The 19,481-nt window shown below is 58.6% G+C and overlaps 2 protein-coding genes across 6 annotated transcripts; one reads left to right on the top strand and one right to left on the bottom strand.

Annotated features, from left to right (window-relative positions):
- Positions 1-565: 565 nt before the first annotated feature.
- On the top strand, positions 566-9,788 carry INO80E (INO80 complex subunit E). 5 transcript variants are annotated; one of them, XR_010411952.1, is made up of 8 exons: positions 566-700; positions 856-926; positions 1,142-1,194; positions 4,701-4,779; positions 4,878-4,989; positions 5,366-5,482; positions 5,745-8,629; positions 9,182-9,240. XR_010411952.1 is itself a non-coding variant. In XM_045875293.3 (8 exons), the coding sequence occupies exons 1-7, from the start codon at positions 620-622 to the stop codon at positions 8,606-8,608; spliced, it is 582 nt and encodes a 193-aa protein (XP_045731249.1). In that variant the 5' UTR covers positions 566-619; the 3' UTR covers positions 8,609-8,629; positions 9,182-9,316. The 5 variants fall into 5 exon arrangements, 4 of the variants coding, with proteins under 4 accessions (XP_045731249.1, XP_045731245.1, XP_045731244.1 ...); XM_045875293.3 differs by having other exon boundaries at positions 8,540-8,629; positions 9,182-9,316; XM_045875289.2 differs by lacking the exon at positions 5,745-8,629 and having other exon boundaries at positions 5,417-5,482; positions 9,182-9,788.
- Positions 9,789-9,919: 131 nt separating this feature from the next.
- DOC2A (double C2 domain alpha) lies at positions 9,920-15,588 on the bottom strand. The gene is made up of 10 exons (XM_045875283.3): positions 13,855-15,588; positions 13,428-13,507; positions 13,153-13,227; positions 12,921-13,030; positions 11,161-11,287; positions 11,007-11,066; positions 10,763-10,926; positions 10,599-10,680; positions 10,413-10,509; positions 9,920-10,310 (listed from the first exon to the last, which is right to left on the bottom strand). Exons 1-10 carry the CDS (start codon positions 14,405-14,407, stop codon positions 10,165-10,167), a joined length of 1,494 nt encoding a protein of 497 aa, XP_045731239.2. The 5' UTR covers positions 14,408-15,588; the 3' UTR covers positions 9,920-10,164.
- Positions 15,589-19,481: the final 3,893 nt, after the last annotated feature.

Below are 19,481 nucleotides of genomic sequence, written 5' to 3'. Positions count from 1 at the left end.
GTGAGAGGGACCGCTGGGGGTTGGTCGCGGGTCGCTTGGACCGAGAACTTTGCCGGACAAAACTTGCTTGCCTCAGGTAGTTGGAGGGGTTCGCGGCTCCTCCCTTTTCTTAGGGTCAATCGTTTTTAAAAATTATCGTTAGAAACCGACTCGACGCCGGCAGCCTTCGGGTGTAATAACGTAATCAACCCGCGACACTGCCTCCGTCCGTGGTCACGGGCACTAGCTAGGCCGCAGTGATTTCGAAAGACAGATGAAAAAGGATATCCTCGCCTGAAGACTAGGAATCCCTGGGGGAAAGTCTTGTGGCTTGCGATTGCTAAGCACATCCAGAATCCGCAAAGGTACCTCCGGCGTCCGCCATCTTTATGACATCATCGCGTCGCTGCGACGCCATCTTCAGCGTAGCCCCTTGGAAGCTACGTTCTTTTCCCGGTGTTCCTAAGAGGGCAACTCTTGTGGTTAAGAGCCTTGGGCGCGGGGTACGCTGGGAGTTGTAGTCCCGGCGGACACAGCCTTACGGAGTCTCCGGAAGCAGAGGCGTGAGAGGCGGGGCTGTGCGCAGGCTCTGGGTAGCTGGACGGCCGACAACTGCGGGGCATTGCTCCTGGGGCAGGTCATGAACGGGCCGGCGGACGGCGAAGTGGACTACAAGAAGAAATACCGGAACCTGAAGCGGAAGCTCAAGTTCCTCATCTACGTGAGTGCAGGGGTGAGAGGTTGTGGGGGTTGAGGCCTGGCGCTGGTAGGACCTCAGTTTACCCACGTGTAAAGGGAACGGAGTCAACTGTCGCCGGGTTCCGGGCCCCTTTACCGATGACCGTTGGCTCAGCGTCCACCTTGCTTGTGATACAGGAACACGAGTGCTTCCAGGAGGAGCTGAGGAAGGCGCAGAGGAAGTTGCTGAAGGTGTCCCGGGATAAGAGGTGGGACACGGTGGGGGGAAGGGGGAATGTCTGCGGGTGGTGTGGCTCCTGTGGATCTACATTCGGACCCCATCCTTGGAATTGGGCCACAGATGCATGGCGCCTGGCTTGGGGCTGTTGCGAGGACCCCTTGGACCAGCTAGAGGGGACAGGGTCCAGGAGAACGTTGCTGAGATGGGAATAAACACTCTTGTTCTCCCCGCCTCTTCCTTTAGTTTCCTCCTAGACCGACTTCTGCAGTACGAGAATGTGGATGAAGATTCTTCTGGTGAGCAAGGTCATGAAATATTAGTGGAGGAAGTGGCTCCTGGCACTTCAGCAAGCTTCCTGGGCCCCTCATTATAGGCTGTGGAGGCTGATAAAACCTCCAGTGGTTCTAAATCTGTTGCTTGCCCTTCACCTCTACCATTCTTTCACTCGAGTATTTATTGCTTTGCACAGGGGATACAGTGGAATTTGCGTTCTGGCTGGGGGTAACAGGAAAGCAAAGAAACTAGGATCTTAGATTTGAAAGGAAAAAAATCAGGGCTGTATGGTAGTGATCGGAGTAGAGCAGGGGTTGATAAACGTTTTCTGTAAAGGGCCCGATTAAAAATATTTCAGGCTTTGCAGAACTGTTGCAACTACCCAGTTCTGCTGTTGTGGTGCAAAGGGAGCCATAGGTGATATGTAAATAAGTGAGCATGGAGGTGTTTCAATAAAACTTTATTTATGGACACTGAAACTTGAATTTCATGTGATTTTCACATGTCATGAGTAGTATTTTTCCTTTGAGTCCACCCCCGCCCAACATTTAAAAACGTAAAAGCTGGGGCGCCTGGGTGGCTCAGTTGGTTGAGCGACTGCCTTCGGCTCAGGTCATGATCCTGGAGTCCCAGGATCGAGTCCCGCATCGGGCTCCCTGCTCAGCAGGGAGTCTGCTTCTCCCTCTGACCCTCCTCCCTCTCATGCTCTCTGTCTCTCATTCTCTGTCTCAAATAAATAAATAAAATCTTTAAAAAAAAAAACAAAAAACGTAAAAGCTGTTCTTAGTTTGCAAACAACACAAAAGCAGATGACAGACAGCATCAGTAGAGCACTCCAGAAAAGCGTTTCTCGGGAAGGAATGTTTCAGCTGGGACCTAGGTAAGAAGCAGAAACCAATCTTGTGAAGATACAAGTGGGAGATTTCCAGGCAGAGGGAATGGCCAGTGCAGATGCCCTGAGGTGAGAAGGGACCAGGTTGTCTGCAGAGCAGAAGGGCTGAAGCAGTGTTTCCACACTTTGCTTTGAGCACTCCTTATCATGTCAGACCAAGGCCCCGCGGACATACTTGCTTATAAGACAACAAAATGAAACAGCGTTAAAGGTCATCGTATATAACTTATTCTGATGGTTTTTAGACTGGTTTTTTATTTTTTTTTTTAAGATTTTATATTTATTTGACAGAGAGAGACACAGCGAGAGACGGTGCACAAGCAGGGGAAGTGGGAGAGGGAGAACCAGGCTTCTGGCAGAGCAGGGAGCCCGATGCGGGGTTCGATCCCAGGACCCCGGGATCATGACCTGAGCCGAAGGCAGGCGCTTAACAACTGAGCCACCCAGGCGCCCCTAGACTGCTTTTTTCTTTTTTAAGATTTTATTTATTTATTCATGAGAGACAGAGAGAGAGAGGCAGAGGGAGAAGCAGGCTCCCAAGGAGCAGGGATCCTGATGCAGGACTCGATCCCAGGACCCTGAGATCATGACCTGAGCCGAAGGCAGACGCTTAACCATCTGAGCCACCCAGGTGCTCCACTTTTTTTTTTTTTTTTTTTAACTTAATGCTGGTTGCAAACCACTAAGTTGACTTCATGACCCACTAATAAGTTGAGACCCACAGTTTGAAAAAGTGCTAAGGTGGGCATTTGTGGTCCTCTTCCAACGTGGGGTCCTCATATATGTCATATACGATCACCTCTCCCCATGGTGCCTTTAAACACTGGTCTGGAGTGGGGTCAGCAGACAACAGTCAGTTAGGCTACTTGCTTTCGTAAATAATGTTTTATTGGAACACACAATGGTCATTACTTTATATATGATGGGATGGTAGGTGATGGATGAGGTCAGAGAAATAGGCAGGAGCCAGCTCATGTGGGTCAAGGCAAACCATTTGGCTTTTCATCCTGCTTCTCATTGCCTGCCTGTTCCTTCCCTGAGGTCTTCCAGGTAACTTCCTGTTTGAGGGGAACTTCAGGACAGGAGCCATGAGAAAAAACAGCATGTTCATGGTCAGAGTGGGATAAATCTTGAGGAGGGAGAACCAGAGACATAAGCCGCCACTCGTATCCTGGAAAAGCCCACCGTCTGGTCAGGGAGACACCCACACATGACACATCTTAGCACAACGTGAGGCGAGCCCTGACAAGTGAGAGTGGAGAGTTTTGGGGAGAGCCAGCAATTAACTGAGCCTGAGGGATTCTGGAAGACTTCTCAGAGAGGCGGTGTTTATTTATTTATTTTTTTTAAGATTTATTTATTTATTTATTTATTTATTTGACAGAGAGAGACATAGCGAGAGAGGGAACACAAGCAGGGGGAGTGGGAGAGGGAGAAGCAGGCTTCCCCCCTGAGCAGGGAGCCCGATGTGGAGCTCGATCCCAGGACCCTGGGATCAAGACCTGAGCCGAAGGCAGACACTTAACGACTGAGCCACCCAGGTGCCCCGAGGCGGTGTTTAATTTTGCCTCTTAAAGGATCTGAGTAGAGAAACTGGGGACAGCCTATATCCCGGGTATCAGTTATTTGTCAAATGAGCTATAGGCCTTCTAAGTAGAAGTGCAGAACTGGGAAATAAATTTCTTTTTTTTTTTTTTTTAAGATTTTATTTATTTATTTGACAGAGAGAGACACAGTGAGAGAGGGAACACAAGCAGGGGGAGCGGGAGAGGGAGAAGCAGGCTCCCCGCGGAGCAGGGAGCCCGATGCGGGGCTCGATCCCAGGACCCTGGGATCACGACCTGAGCTGAAGGCAGACGCTTAACGACTGAGCCACCCAGGCGCCCCAATAAATTTCTTTTTAGAGGAAATGATGTGAAGGAAGAGTACGGTTCGGTCAGGAGACCAGAAAGGTAGGTTGAGACCAGATTAAGAAGCACTCCAGATGTTCACAGGCAGGAGGGGATGTCACCAGGAAGGCTGGGATCAGCTTTCCAGATGGATCATTCTGGAGCTGGCGTGGACAGTGGGTGGCAGGAGAGGTGAGATTGCTGAGCCGGTGATTTTGATGTGGTGGCCTGAGCTGGTGGTCGTTGGGATGGGGAGCAGTGGATAAAAACAGGAGAGATGTGAAGGGTAGCAGGACCCTGGACCTGGGGAGTGGAACAGAGGCAGGAGCTGAAGGCAGCTTAGGAGGCTCATAAAGGAGAGTGGCAGAAGATGGTGAATGAGTCAGAGATGGGGGTTCAAGTCCCAGCTCCACACCTTATTCTGTGAGCCTTGGTGACCTCATCTGGAAGGAGGACATGATGCCCTCACCTTCCTCCTTGGATGGTTATGAGCACAGGGAGCGGGGGTGAACTTTTCAGAGCATAGCACACAGTTAAGTGCTTGACAGTTGTGTTACGAGGGAGGAGTCAAGGCAGGAAGTCAGTTGTAAAGGACATTTTAGGAAGCTGTGGGCCTCCCCCAAAGAGCACGTATGTGCCAACTGGGGAGTCAGATTCCCTGGGGCCCTTCCATAGAGTTGAGATTGCACCTCTCTGGGGTAGGCTGGAGCCCCCCACCCTCCCTCTGACCAGCCCTACCCCCTCACAGACTCAGATGCCACTGCATCTTCAGATAACAGCGAGACAGAGGGAACACCCAAGTTGTCGGACACGCCAGCCCCCAAGAGGTGGGAAGAAGCCATCGTTCTTCTCTGGGGGTGGGGGTGGGTGGGGGCACCTGGGCCTCCTAGCTGCTTCTGACACACACCCCCCGTACTTTCTCCAGGAAGAGAAGCCCTCCACTGGGGGGTGCCCCCTCCCCCTCCAGCCTCTCCCTGCCTCCTTCAACGGGGTTTCCCCTTCAGGCCTCCACGGCCCCCTCCCCGTACCTGAGCTCGGTGAGTTGCGGTCAAGGGTGGGAAGCGGTAACTGAGCCGCCTGGGAGTAAGGTGGGCATTGTTGGGCAGACGGGCCTCAGGGGGAGGCCGGCCCAACTCTGGGGACATCTGTCTGGGTGTGGCAGCAAGCGTCCGTTGGAGGGGTGTGAGTCGGGGCTGCCCACTTCTCTCTGGTGTAGGAATGGGGGACAGGCGTGACTGAGGAGAGCAGAGCTCAGGACATAGTCCTGCTGCTGTCCCCTCCCCTTCTGTTCTCAGGAGCCACACTCATCACCACCTCTTGTTTTTCCATTCCTCCTCCTGTTTGCGTTTCTTCCCTCCCCGCCCACCCCGTCCACTCCATTTCCCATCTCCATCCCCTCACTCCCGCCTGCAGCTGGCTTCCCCCCCCTACCCCCCATTCCCTTCTGACTACCTGGCCCTGCAGCTGCCCGAGCCCAGCCCCCTGAGGCCCAAGCGGGAGAAACGGCCCCGCCTGCCCCGGAAACTCAAGGTACCCTGATTGGGGGATGTTAGGGAGGGGCCAGAACGGCAGGAGGACCGCCATCTGAGGGAGGCTCGAGATGGGCTGGGGCCTGTCCGAGAACTTCCAAGGATTGATTTGGGGCTGCTGGGGGCCCAACCTAGGGCTAGGCGCTGAGGGGTGGGTCAGAGATGTCCTGGCCCACAGACTTGATGTGGAGAAAAATGAGGGCAGGACCGGCCTTGGGGCACTCAGAGCGAAGACTCGTGGGGACCAGGCTCATCGTTCACAGGTGGCCTGTGATGCCGGGCAGCCCCAGAGGACGGGCAGAGCTGTGGGATCTGGAGTCGAGTCAAGACTGCACCAGTTAGAAACCATGTGACCTTGAGCAGGTCTCTCTGACCGTCGAGGCCTCTTCTGCATGCGTAAATGAGTGCTCAAACCACATGTAGAATGAGTGTTCCTGGGGCACCTGCTGTGTACCAGGCACTGTCCGAGGTGCTGCCGGTGCGGTAGCGAACAGAACAGACAAAAATCCCCGCCTTCACGAAGCTCCCATTCTAGCAAGAGAGGTGGAAAGCAGACAAGATAAGTAGGTGCCAGCGCCGAGAAATGGGGCCAGGTAGAGCGGGTGGGAAGCTCCAGAGTAGAGAGGGGCTGGTATTGTTGGGTGGGTGGTCTGGGACATTATTTGGTCAGAGGCTTAAAAGAAATGAGAAGCGAGCATGTGGCTCTCTGAACAGGTGTTTCAGGGAGAGCCAGCAGTGCAGAGGCCCCCAGCAGGAAGGAGGCCAGTGTGGTCGGAGGCAAGGGAGGGGTGGTGGGTGGTGGTGAGCAGGTCAGAGAAATAACCAGGGGGCAGGATGGTGGAGCGCCCTCTCAGTGTCGCAGAGACTCGCTTGTACTGTGAATGAAATGGGGAGCCGTTGCAGGAGATCGGGCCAAGGGGAGTCTGCTCTGTTTTATGGAACTCACAGCTGTGTGGAGAACAGACCAGGGAGGCGCTGGGTCAGGATGCAAGTGGGGAGACCCCCGAGGAGGCTTCTGCAGTAAAGCAGGGTATAGAGCCGCCAAAAAGTGGCTGACGCATCGATTTCAAAGATGGAGCCATGGGAAGACCAGCGCGGGCTGTGGGAAAGAGCGGAGCCCAGGGGCAGCTCCAGGGTTTGGGGCCCGAGCAACTGAAGAAGAGGGGTAGCCTCCCTCTGAGCCCGGGAGGAGCAGCTGTGGGAGGGAAGACGAGGAGTTGGGACATGCTGAATGCTGTCTGGAAAGGCCAGCGAGATACAGGAGGCCGCCAGCCTGGGGCTCGTGGGGTGCACTGAAGTCCTCAGCGTGGAGGTGGGTGTGATTGTTGGGGGAGAACATGGCTGGAGAGGGGAAGGGAGAGGCCTGCACGCTGAGTCCCAGGAGGGAGTAGGGCCCAGGAGGCACAGTGCCCTTCCAGCTCCGAGTCAGGGTGGAACTGGGACTAGACAGGACACCTTTCAAAGTGGGTAGACGGGGGCCAGAGGCGAAATGGGAGGTCATCGTTCGTGGTGGTTAGGAGTGCTGGTTCGGGGTTCAAATCCCAGCTCCGCCTCTTACCCTCCATGTGACCTTGGCACCACACTCTCCTCGGCAGGCTTTTGCTTCTGGCCTGTAGGGTGGGATGGTGCGGAAGGCCAGGGGCGGTGAAGCCTGGAGCCGATGGGTGGAGGCGTGGCACGCGTGTGGCATTGCGGTGTGAGGCTGAGGTGCTGGGTCCTGACGGAGAGGTGATGGGGAGCTGAGTTGTGGCCATCGAGGAGAGAGGAGGTTGGTTGAGAGACGGGCCCAGATCAGTTGCTGTGGTGGAGGAGGGGGTAAATCAGGGAAGGCCTCAAAGAAGAGATAACATCTGAGCCCAGGAGAGGTGAGATTTGGAAATTGCAGGCTCAGCAAGAGTGGAAGGAGGACAGGGATGTGGCAGAAGTATTGTTTGGGCTGACGCAGGAGGGAGAAGGGAGAAGGACAGTGGACAGAAACATAGGGTGAGGGGGGATCACAGAGGTCTGGGTGCCCAGGGCCAGGAGGTCCTTGTAAAGGGATGGGCGTCACTGAAGTTTCTGGGTGGCTTGATCTGAGGAGACAAAGGACAGCCGTGAAAACAGGAGCAGGTCAGTTAAGGGCCTGGGCCCGTCAGATGGAGTGGGTTTGAGTCCTCCACACACTTTCCCGTGTGACCTTGGGCAAGTCATTTCACTTTCTGAGCCTCAGCTTCTCTGTTTGGTGGGGTCAGTGTAGAATAAAGTGAGTTTAGGGAGAGAAAACACATAGCCCAGTGCCTGGTCCCTAGTAAGCTGTGGATAAACAAGAGCTGCTCTTGGTCACACAGAGGCCATTGAGGAAGGCCAGGAAGGGGTGGGACGTAAGGACTAGGGTGGGGGTCCAAAGGTGGCAGCCAGAGGAGGGGGGCTGTCCTCATGGAGCTGGGCCTCTTGTCTGTCACCAGTCCTGGCCAACTCCTGTACCCTGAGGCACTGACCGGGAGGTAAAGGCCAACTCTGGCCCTCCACCACCCCAAGGACAGCAGTGGGGCTGGGGGCTCCTGGAGAGGCAGCCGGTAGGCCATGAGGGCGGAAGGTGTGAAAGCAGGCCCCGGGGGCCGCTGCAGAGACACACGTAAGCGCTTCCTGCCGCCGCCACCCGGCATATGGGACCTGCCCAGCGGGGACCCAGGCGGCATACGGGACCTGCCCAGCGGGGACCCAGCAGGCCTGTGCCTCGGAGTCTTCATTTGCAAGTCTCAGATTCCTCCTCTGGCCCGTGACCTCCCCTCCCTTCCAGGGTGGTCGGAATGGTCGTTAATGGCAGTCACCTGGCACGTAGCAGGTGCTGTTTGGGCCCACAGAGCTCTCTGGTGGGGTGGGGGTGGGGGGAGTCCTGGCAGGGGGCGGGGGCTGGAGGGTTGGGCAGGACAGAGGCCACGTCCCAGCCTCAGAGGACAAAGCAAGACTTTAATGGCTAGAAAAGGACACTCCAGGTGGAGGGGCTGGCCTGTTGTCGGGCACAGCTTCCCACCTGTCCCTTGCGTGGGGGAATGACGCGCTCAGGTCTGTGTTTTAGAGAGCTCACTCTGGCTGCAGTGTGGAAGAGCTGACTCTGGGAGAGGCTGAAGGCAGGGAGTCCAGTTAGGAGGCTGGTACTGTAGCCCAGGTGAGCTGCGGGGATCCCAAGACAGAAGAGGTAGAAGCCTCACCCGGCGGGGGGGCGAAGGCCTAGGACAGCGTCCAGCTCACCAGTGAGTCCCGAAGTAGGAGGGAGAGGCCGGTGCCGGCAGCTGGGGTCCGAGGTGCCCAGAGGCAGGCAGGCTGGCACTGCGGGCTGGCTCTGACCAGCTCTAAGTGCTGTCACGGGGCAGCCAAGGGGCCTCCCTGGAGAGGGCGGGGCCCAGCCTTCCCCTCCTGGTTTCCTGGGAGACTCCCCTCCCCACCACCACCACCACCACCACCACCCTCATTACCGCTTCCATCACCACCTCTCACCTGCAGGCACTTGCTGGGGTGAGATTCAAGGGGCTGAGGTGAGGCAGGCCCCCCCCACTCCGATTCCAGCATTGGCTGGCCGGGCTGTGTCCACTGCCCCTGGCATGAGCCTTCGCCCCCCTCCCCTGTCCCCCCAGAACTGCCTTAAGAGGCCCCCGCCAGCCTTCTGGAGGTCCAGTGCCTCCCTGACCAGCCCTCCCTGTGTTTCTTCCCCCTGCTGCAGATGGCGGTGGGCCCCCCCGACTGCCCTGTGGGAGGGCCGCTGACCTTCCCAGGCCGGGGCTCTGGGGCCGGGGTGGGGGCAGCCCTGGCCCCACTGCCCCCACCCAAGATGCCTCCTCCCACGATCCTGAGCGCCGTCCCTCGGCAGATGTTCAGCGACGCGGGCAGCGGGGATGATGCCCTGGACGGGGATGATGACCTGGTGATCGACATCCCAGAGTGACCCCCTCTCTGGCCGAGCCCCCGCCCTGTGCCCGACGCCAGCACACACGAGCCCCCAGCTTCCGCAGAGACGTTTATTGACGCCCAGTTGCCATGCCGCGGCCACTGACACGATCAGAAGAGGCGTAAACATGCACGGATGTCCCCCGGGAGGTGGGTCCCCGCGGGGGTGGGGGTGGGGGGGAGGGCAGAGGCCCTGCCCTCCCATCCTGGCCCCATCCAGGGAACAGTTCTTTAAATGAGTGGCCGGGAGCATCTGCCACCTCTGGGAGAGGCAGAGAGCCTGCGGTGGCCCCCCCATTTAAAAGGGCAGCTGTACAGGGCTAGGTTGGTTCGTTGGTTTTTAAGGAAGATTCTGTATTAAAGGAGTGGCTCTTTTTTTTGTTTTTGTTTTTCGTCCTTCTCTTTTTTGGAGACATTCCCCTCCTCCGAACCCCCCTGAATCCGACCTCCTCCCTGTGGGCCGAGGGGGACGGGGCAGCCTGGAGGGGCAGGAGAGAGGCCCGGCAGCCCCCTGCGGGCGTGCCCGGGCTGGGTGTTTGCATATCTGTGTGGGAGCGAGGCAGGCAGGAGGAAGTTTGCATATGTGAATGTAGATGTCCACGGCCCCTCGCGAGAGGACGGACCCACGGTCACGCAGACTCTCACAAAATAAGACAGGTAGTGGGGGGCGGGGCATGCACCCCGTGTAAACGTGCAACACACTCGTGCGGAGGTTGGGTCCTGGCCCCGCGGGGCCCGTGCGGGGCAGCTGCCACCTGCTCAGGCTGAGGGCAGGGCCCCGGCGGCGGGGGGCAGCTCGCTGGTCAGGGTGTGCCAGCGCTCCAGGGCCGCGTCCGGCTGCTGCAGGCAGTCACTCCAGTGCTTCCGGGCCTCGTCCCGGGCCCCGGGCCCCAGGGCCACGCCACCTGGCGGGCAGCAAGGGCCGGCACCGTCAGGGCCCGTCTCCGCTGGCCTGCCCCCTGCCCAGCCCCCCATCACCGGCCCCACCCAGCAGCCTGTCCCCTCACCGATGAAGTCGTTGGATTTGCCGATGTCGTAGTCCCACACTGTGACTTCCAGAGTCTTGGTGGCCAGAGCAGAGAGCTCCATCTCGTAGAAGAAGTCCTGGGGCAGGGCGGGCCACAGCTTCCGTGAGGCCCCGGCCCCAGCTCCCCCCCACCCCCGGCTTGATTTCTGGGCCCTGCCCCGCTTACCTCATTAAATTCCGGATTGAGAGTCTTCTTCTTCACACACGTTTTATGCTTGGATTTCTTATCCACGTCAGGCCTCAGGTACCTGCAGAGGAGGGCGGGGCGGTCAGGGACGCATCAGGCCGCAGAGGAGGTCAGGCCCCCAGGGGAGGGAAGGGCGGGCTCACGTCTTGACGTAGGGGTCGGAGTAGCCGTTGACGTCCATGGCAGCCAGGTGGGCGCAGCGCACGATGCCCACCAGCAGCCCCCGGCGCCGAGAGCTGTAGCTGAGACTCAGCAGGATGCGCCCGCGCTCTTCCAGCAGCCCGGGCCCCTGCTCGGCCTGCTCCAGCTGTGGGGGGGACTCGGGGGTCAGCCCGCATCCCCGCCACCTCCCACCCACACGGGCGCGGTCCCTGTGGGGTACCTCACCTCCTTCAGGTAACAGGAGATGCCCCTCAGTGCCACTGACATGGAGGAGGGTGAAGCCAGCTGAGGGGACGGAGAGAAGGTTCTGGAAACCTGGCCTCCCCAGGGTCGCCGCCCCACCCAGCACACACCCCCCCCGCCCCACCCCTACACAGACCGGGACCTGGCGCTCAAGGCAGATGTTAAAATGTTTCTTCTGTGAAGGCTTGAGGCGGCGGAGGGGTACTCGGATCTCCCCAATGAATTCATTGTGGCTCAGCTTGTCCTCGTCACAGACGGAGATCCTGGCGGGGAACCGCAGGGTCAGGGCCCCCGGCGTACCTGAGCCTGCTCCGGTGGGGAGAAAGGTCCTCCAACCGAACGCGGGGCACCTGAAGCCAGTCCCAGCTCTGCCCTACTCTACGCCTCACCTGTCTCACGGGCTGTGTGGTGCCCTGTCCCGCTGCCCCGGCCACCCCCGGTCCATCGGGACCTGCGCAGCTACTTCAGGAAGCCCTCACAAATCCTGAGGACCGCCACCCTCCACTGCCTCCATTCAGAGCCTGGGGACGGGATCCAACTGAACAACGTGCCCAGAGCAGGCATTGGTGGGTGTGGGTCCCAGACTCCGTGTGCAAGGGCTGGAAGCGCCTTGAGGAGCCTTGGGCGGTTGGGCGAGGATCCCACGCCTCCTCTGGCACTCCTGTCCTTGTCTGCCTGGAGCAGGGAACCAGCCTGGGAGAGACACGGGAGCCCAGCGATTAAGAAATGACAGCTTTTAGGGGCGCCTGGGTGGCTCAGTCAGTTAAGCGTCTGCCTTCGGCTCCGGTGGTGATCCCAGGGTCCTGGGATCGAGCCCCGCATCGGGCTCCCTGCTCCGCAGGGAGTCCGCTTCTCCCTCTCCCCCTGCTTGTGTGTACGCTCTCTCCCTCTCTGACAAAATCTTTAAGAAATGATTGCTTTTAGTTCCGTTCATCCCCTTCTGCAGCTCCCTGTGCTTCCTTCTGTTCTGACACTCCTGAGGAGCTGTCCTGGAGGGCTGTTTATTTCCTACCTCTGCCACCTACTAGCTACCTGTGTGACCTTGGCCAAGTCACTCAAGCTCCCTATGCCTCAATTCCCATCTATAAAATGGAGATATGAGCACCCACCTCCTACAACTATCAGGATCAAGGGAAATAAATGTAAAGTTGCATAACCCAGAGCTGGGCACGAGTGCGCACTCGGCTACTCAGGCCTAATGTGCTCACATCTGAAAGATGGGCCAGCCTTCCCGGTGTCTGCCTCTGTCCCCCCCGCCCCCACCGCCCCGATCCCCAGTGTCAGCTTCACAGCCAACAGAATGATCTCCAAAACCCAAGGCTGACCATGCCCCCGCCCCAGTGCCAACCCTGCCCCGGCTTCCCCATTGCCAAGAACACAGCTAAAGGCCTCACAAGCCTGGGCTGTGCTGCCCTTCAGTCGGGCCAGGGACTACAGTCCCCACAGCCCCACCTCCTGGGATGATGGAGCAAGTTCCCTGTCCCTGAAGACTTCACTCCTTAGCACGGGATGTTAGGGGGGCACAGGCATGAGGATGGGCAGACCTCTGCTACATAGGTCTGACTTGTCGGGGGCTTTGGGGAGGGCGCTCGGCAACCAGGGAAAGCTTCCAGGAGGAGGCACAGCGGGGAGCACTTTCCATGGAAGAGACACAACAGGCAGAGGTCAGGAGTCTTGAAGCTGACCAGCAGTAGGAGGAGATATTTGGAGGGCAGGAATGCCGGGGAAACATTTTGGCCTGCTGCCGAAGGGGGATGGGGAGCCAGTGATTGTTCCTGAGCATCTGAGAGCGGCTTAATGGGAGGCAGATCAACCAGCCAAAGAAGGTGGCAATGACAGCTCCCAGAGGAGGTGCTGAGCTGGAATCCTCAGTAACAGGGGGAATGGAGCCCTCACCTGAGCACCTTGTGGGTGATGTCCTCATCCGTGATCCCACTGTACGTCAGATCCTCATTCCACACGGGATTCAGCGTGTTCCTCTGAGTCTTAGTTTTTAGCTTATTGGCCTGAGGTGTGGGGACGAAGGTTCTCAGTCCACGTCCCCCAGACCCACAGAGGCTGAAGGCATGGGAAGTTTGGGGACAGACCCACAAGCCGGCTCAGGCTGGGGGAGGGAAGAGGCCGTTACCTTGCAGGCCCCAGGCAGCAGGTGTAGCTTGACATAGGGGTCGGCCAGGCCATTGAAATCCATGGGCTTGAGGCCCTGCAGGGGAGGGGAAGGAAGAGGGCTGCAAGCTCCCAGCCCTGCCTCCCTCCCTCCCGCTGCAGAGTGGATCCTCGGGGTGTGGAGAGTCAAGAAGAAGGGTGCCGGGGGATAGGGGTCGGGGGGAGGAGGAGGGGTCCAACCTGGGGACCTGGAAACAGGCAAACGGGGCCAGGGCTTGGGAGGCCGGGAGTACCCACCTTGGCCCTGAGGATACTGCAGCGCAGAGTGCAGGAGGCCTGGTCGTAGAGAAGGTCAAACTCCAGCATGCCCAGGGCGGCTGGAGAAGAGGAAAGACCAGCGTGAGGCAGTGTGTAAGGACAGGTGTGTGTGTGAGAGACCCGTGGGCAGGCTGGGGAAGGTGCGCGTGCCTGGGCGTCTGGCGGCCTGCGGGGGGGGGGGGGGGTGCGCGCGAGCATCTGGGTCCCCGGCTGGGCCGCAACTGGGGCCGTGTGGGTGGTTGAGTGTCTCAGCAGAAATATTGAATATTGAGCCTTTCGGAAACTGTCTGTTATCTCCACGCTGACTGCAGCCCTGGAGGCAGAGCCCGCCTCCCCCAACACGCCCAGCAGGGCCCCAGCCCCTTTCCACAGCCCGGAAGCACCCCCCCTCAACCCCCAGACTCACTGGTATCATCCGAGTCATAGCTGTCCACCTCCGTTCCATCCTCGGGCGTGGTGGCCCCAAGGAGGGCTGCAGGCGGGGCCAGGGCCAGGGGTGCCAAGCGGGCAGGGGCCTCCCTGAAATCCCTGCCCCCGCCTTCAGGTCCTGGTCCCCGGCGGGGGAAGTAGTCAGAGATCTGCCGGATGGGCCGGATGGGCCCAGGACACACGTTGATGGCCATGTGCTCCTGGATGTTGATGGTCATGCGGTCGCCCCTGCGGCCCCTCATGCAGCACCCTTGGCTGCAGGAGGGAGGTCCAAGAGAGCGTGAGCCCCAGGCGGCAACCTCCCCAGTTGGTGGGGCCCTCCCTGGCTTCCCTTCCCAGGTGTGGAGGGAGAGGGTGGCCTGGGCCAGCTGGTGGGCAGGCAGGAGGCCTGAGCCCTCCAGACCCCCAGCTTCGCTGCACTGGGGCTGGGCTGCCAGCCCACTCCCCCAGATAGGGCCTGGCTCCACCTTGGCCATGCCCACATACCTTCGCACAGTCCCGATGCCATCTTCCCAGCTCCTGCCCCTCATCCTGGGATGCCGTCTGCCCCTGGGCCCTGCCTACCTCTGAGGCAGCCCTGCAGGCGCCCTCTGCCTCTCCTAGGCTCTGTCTGTCCCTCTGCACCAGGGGCCTGTCTGGGCCGGGTGTCACCCACCCCTGTAGGCTTTCATGGCCCGCTGTCCCTTCATTCAGCCCCAGGATCGGCCTGCCTACCTGCGTGCCTGGTCCCCCCTACCCTGCAGCCCCCCGCGGGGGACCCCCGCCTCGGATGCCTCCTCCTGAGACTGGCTCTCCAAGAGGAGCCAGAAATTGCAGCCTCCAGGGAGCTAAGCACGCCGTGGGCTCACAGGCTACCACACACGCGCTCCCGCACCCTCACGCCCCCGGCGGCCCAGCCCTCTGCACCTGTGTCTGTGCCTCCAACAGGTGCCCAAGCCCTGGGCGGGGGGGCGGCAGGTACAGGCTGGGCGGTGGCGGCCGGCGACTCCCTCGGCGGCCAGCGAGAAGAGCGCGGAGTCCGGCGGTGAGAGCCGAGAGGGAGGGAGGGAGAGCCGGAGAAAGTGCGGGGAGGAGGGGGTGAGCGAGGTGGAGGCGAGGAAGCAGCCGGCGCAGGCGGCGGGGGGGCGGGGAGGGGCGGCCGGAGGCTGGGGAGGGGGCGGGACTCTCCCGCCCGCGCCCGCCGGGCACCGGCCGGGGCGCACGCGACTGCACACCACACGCACGCACACACACACACCCACGGGCACTCCCGCGCACACGCCTGCGCCCACGTGCGCACGCCCGCACACATGCACTAACCCACCGCGGAGAACTTCGCCGGCACACGCTCGCAGACACACGGGCTCCCTGCGCCACCGGGAACCAGCGGCGAGAACCGCCCGGTGTTCCCCAACTCCCCGGAGACCCCGGGCCCCCGCCCCTGCCCCCGCGCCGAGCCCGCGGCGCCGGCCTCCCCGGCCGTCTCCTCGCCTCCCTCCCGGGTCTGCGGCGCCGGACCACCCGCCTGGTTGCCATGGCGACGCCTGCTCCTCCTCCCCCCGCCCCCCGCCCCCCGCGCATCCTCACACCCCTCCCCCACGGAGAGCGCGCGGGGGGAGGGAGTAGGCTGGCGGGCCCTCCCCTCCCCAGATCCGTAGGGGCGGGGCTTAGAGATCCGCAGTGACCCCGGGGTGGGCAGGCGCCGGGGATCTGGTCGGCCCGCTCTCGCTGGCCTGGGATCTGGGGGTCTCCGAGCCGGGCCCGGGAACCTCACAGTCTGAGGGAGGCGACAGGTCCGAGGCTGTGGCTTCCCCCCCACCTCCCCACGCCTCTTCTCTGTAGCCGTTCATGCGTCTCTCCTGTGGCCCAACTCAGCCCCCAAGGGCCGGGGTCCCCTCCTTCACCCCACCCCCTGCCATCTCCAGTTCTGTCCGCCAGGTGGGGAAGGGCGTCGGGCTTCCTTCTGAACGCCCCGGAGCCTTGCAGTCCAGTCCCTCACCAGTGTGCCATTTCCCACCCGAAACCCTGCCATCTGCCTGTCAGACTCCAGCCTTGGACCTTTGCTCTTCTTTGCCCCAAACCCGCCGTCCCCCCAAAACAGAGTCCTCACAGTGGCCTTTAAGGCCCTTCGGCCCAAGACCATGACTTCTCCGAAACGTGGCTGTCTGGCAGGAACGTTACTTGCGGTTCCTAGAACACACCTGGATCTCCGAGGCCTCTGGACCTTTGCTCACAGGACCTCCCTGGCCTGGAAGAGCTTCCCTTCCTTTGGGAGTCATCCTGGGTCACCTCTTCCTAGCAGTCTTCCTAGAGTATCCCCACCCCACCCCCTAGCTTCCAATGGGCTACCTTAGGCTCCGTTCTACCCCCTGTTTACATTTCTGTCTCCCCCACCACCAGGGAGTGCCATGGAGGCTCCCTCAAGCTGGGCCTAGCCCTCAGTTGGCACCCCGAAGTATTGTGATTTAAAAGTAAGAGAAGTGTGGTTGCACAATAATGTGAATGTACTTAACACTGCTGAACCGTATGTTTGCAAATGGTTAAGATAGAAATACTATGTGTATTTTTTTAAAATACACGATTTTTTTAAAAAAAGAGAGAAATGCAAAGTCAAACCACACTGAGATAGCACTTATCACCTACCAGATGACAAAACTCAAAGCATCTGTTAACACACAATGTGTACAACGCTGTGGGTAAATGGGCACCATCTCTGCGGAGGCCATTCTGATGGTGGATACCAAGATGACAAATACACAGACTCTTTGACCCAGAGATTCTACTTCTAGGATTTTATCCTACAGATATGCTGGCCCATGAGCAAAATAATCAAAGTTCAGGGTTCTTTAATGCAGCATGTTTGCAATGACAAAAGACAGGAAACAACCTAAATGTCCACGAGCAGGGGATCAGTTCAATCAGTTCTGACACAATTTCAAACGGTGAAAGAGTATGCAGCCACAACAAAGAAAGAGGCCCTTGTACTTGTATGCACACACTTGTACAGAGCCGTCTTCCCAATCGCAGCTTCACCTAAAAAAGTAAGGCGCAGAACAGTATGAATGGAATGGGGAGAAAGGAGTTTATATGTGTCCGGGGTTTTTTTGTGCATAACTTATCCTTGGAAGGCTGCCCAAGAAAGTGGTAACTACATCAAGCTCTGAGGAGATTGCTGGAGGGTAGGGTAGGGCAAGAATAGGAAAGTCTTATTTTCTATGCTTTTGTACCCTTTGGATTTTGTACCATTCGCCTCTGTTCCCTATTCAAAAGAATACATTAAAATAATACCTATTTAAAGGCAACCGTCAGGTTTCCTTTGGGGCTATCCAGGATAAGAGAGGAGGCAGGATCAAGGGAGACCCCCATCCAGGACTAGAGCTGGTGGGTTTGGCAAGAGGCAGACGTGGGCCTGCGGGGAATGGGGGGAGCAAGCTGGCCAAGAAGTCCTGCCCTCCTCTGCTGCTGCCTGCCGGGGGCTTAGCTCAGGCCCAGCAGCACGGCTCCAGAAAGCCTTGTTGGGGCAAGGTGAGGATGAAGTGGGAGCTCGAGCCAGTTGCGGGGCAAATGGCAGACAGTGCTGAGCGCTGGCTTGTGGAAAGGTTTTTATCCATCCATTTGGCTAATAAATATTTATTGGACACCTACTATATGCTTTGGTGCAAGTCTGTGACCAAGATCAGTGATCTCTAGCTCCAGGGCCTTGTAGGGGAAAGAGACAGATACACAGACAATTCCGATGCAGTGATAGGATAGGGCATGATCCGAAGGCCATGGGAGTTGCCCTCCTGTGCCAAGTGTGGTCTCAACTGAGACTCGGAAGATAGGAGAAGTTAGCCAGTTCACGGGTGGGGGGCAAGGTGTCCTAGGCACAGGTGTGTGCAAAGACTGGAGTGTGCTGAGCGAGGGGGGCCGTGTTAAGAACTGAGGTGGGTGGGTGGAGGGGGCTGGGCAAGAGGCTTGCAGCTCAGGGTAAAGTGTTCATAATCACACAGGCACCAGGGGAAGCCATTGGGGGGTTTTAAGTCATGGAGGGCTGAGCGTTCTTCTCTCTGTTCTCCTCGAGGGAGGAGTGAACAGAGAGAAGTCCCCCGGTCCACAGGCTGTCGAAATACCAGGGGAGGAATGGGGTTGACTTGAAAGAGTGGCAGCAATGGAGCTGCCAGGGAGGCGGATGGATTTGAGATTTATGTTGGAAATCGAGCCAACAGGTCTTGATGACGGCTCTGTCAGGAGCCAGAGAGGAAGAGCGTTGGGACGACTCCTGGGTGTTTGTGTGGAGCAGAGCATCTCAAGGAATGGTGAGACCCCTTTGCGGCGAAGGAAAGCAGGAGCTCAGTTTGGGATAGGAGAACCAAGAGCTCCATTTGGGATCTATTGAGTTGGAGATGGTTTTGGACATAAAGAGACACGAAGCAGGAAGCTGGGTAGAGGAGTCTGGAGCTCAGAGGAGAGGACTAGGCTTGAAATATACATTTGTGAGTCACCAGCATATAGATGGTATTTAAAGCCATGAGACTGAATGAGATCACCTAGGGAGAGAGAATATAGACAGAAAAGAGAAGGTCCAAGGCTGAGCTGGCTGGAGAAGGGGGGGACCCTGAAAATGGGCGAGCATGGCTCCCACGCCAAGGGGCAGGGGCATGTGCGCGCTGCTGCGAGACAGACGGACTGAGCAGAAGTAACCATTAGATTTGGCAAGTTAAGAGGTCCTTGGTAGACTTGGCAAAAGTGGCTTCAGTGGAGCGGTGAGGACGAAGCTAGGTCGTTAAAGGTGAGGGAGCAGAGACAGCAAGTGTAGACAGCCCCTTAGGGGTCATCTGTCTATAATGATGTGCATCCAAGAGTTCTTTCCCCTGTGATCCCTGAGGGCAGAGACCGTGCCCTGGTGATTTCTCTCTAAGCCATAAATGGAGCCTGGCACAGAGCAGGGGCTCAATGCATGTACTTAATGATTGGATGAATAAATGAATGAGAAGTCACTGCGTGTGTCAAAGGAGCCTTTTCTGGGGGACAGGGCAGCTGCATCCTTTTGGGGCGAGTGAGGAAATGGCAAGATCCACTCCAGTGGCTAAAGGCTCTGGACCCCTTCCCGCGGCTAAACGGTGGCAGCAGCCTCCGACAGGCCTGGGCTGGGAACCCTGGCCCGGGGTCAGGAGCCGGACTCCTCGCTGCTCCTCATGTGCCTGACTTCGGCTAAGTCACTTCCTCTTTCCCAGAAGAGAGAAGTGTAGGGGATAGGGGCCCACAGGAGGTCCCGTAGATGTTAGTCTGTCTCCTTTTCCCCCATTTTCTCCTCCCTGAGCTTTACCGTTTAGGAAATAGAAGCTGAGCAGGGCAAGGACCTCCCCAGGGGCTACTGTGAGGACGCTTGAGAGGGTAGCCCCTGAGGGCAAGAAAGAGGAGGGGTGGGGACCCAGGGGAGGAGGGCGCCTCCATCATAGGACAGAGGACCTCCCAACATGCCACAGACACATGCCTGATTTGGGGGAAGTCACAGAACCGGGACTGCCGGAGACTCTTGAACAGGCATCTGTGTAATCAAACCAAGAAGACCCTGAACTGTCCTTGGGCTTGGGTGGGGCGGGACACATCTGTGATAGACAGGCCCTCCTGCCAATCAGAGGA

This window comes from Mirounga angustirostris, unplaced genomic scaffold (assembly GCF_029215605.1).
Source record: "Mirounga angustirostris isolate CCGP_5_RB_7025 unplaced genomic scaffold, mMirAng1.0.hap1 SCAF_5, whole genome shotgun sequence".
Taxonomy (NCBI): Eukaryota; Metazoa; Chordata; class Mammalia; order Carnivora; family Phocidae; genus Mirounga; species Mirounga angustirostris.
The sequence above is the reverse complement of the archived record's forward strand: the minus strand, read 5'-3'. Positions and strand labels throughout refer to the sequence as shown.

Coding starts and splice junctions, on each gene's coding strand:
- INO80E (XM_045875288.2), top strand. CDS start 620: ATGAACGGGCCGGCGGACGGCGAAGTGGACTACAAGAAGAAATACCGG. Junction 4,780..4,877: donor GACACGCCAGCCCCCAAGAG/GTGGGAAGAAGC, acceptor TACTTTCTCCAG/GAAGAGAAGCCCTCCACTGG. Junction 4,990..5,365: donor CCTCCCCGTACCTGAGCTCG/GTGAGTTGCGGT, acceptor TCCCGCCTGCAG/CTGGCTTCCCCCCCCTACCC.
- DOC2A (XM_045875283.3), bottom strand. CDS start 14,407: ATGAGGGGCAGGAGCTGGGAAGATGGCATCGGGACTGTGCGAAGGTAT. Junction 13,031..13,152: donor TGCTGCCTGGGGCCTGCAAG/GTAACGGCCTCT, acceptor CCCACACCTCAG/GCCAATAAGCTAAAAACTAA. Junction 11,067..11,160: donor GCCTTGAGCGCCAGGTCCCG/GTCTGTGTAGGG, acceptor CCGTCCCCTCAG/CTGGCTTCACCCTCCTCCAT.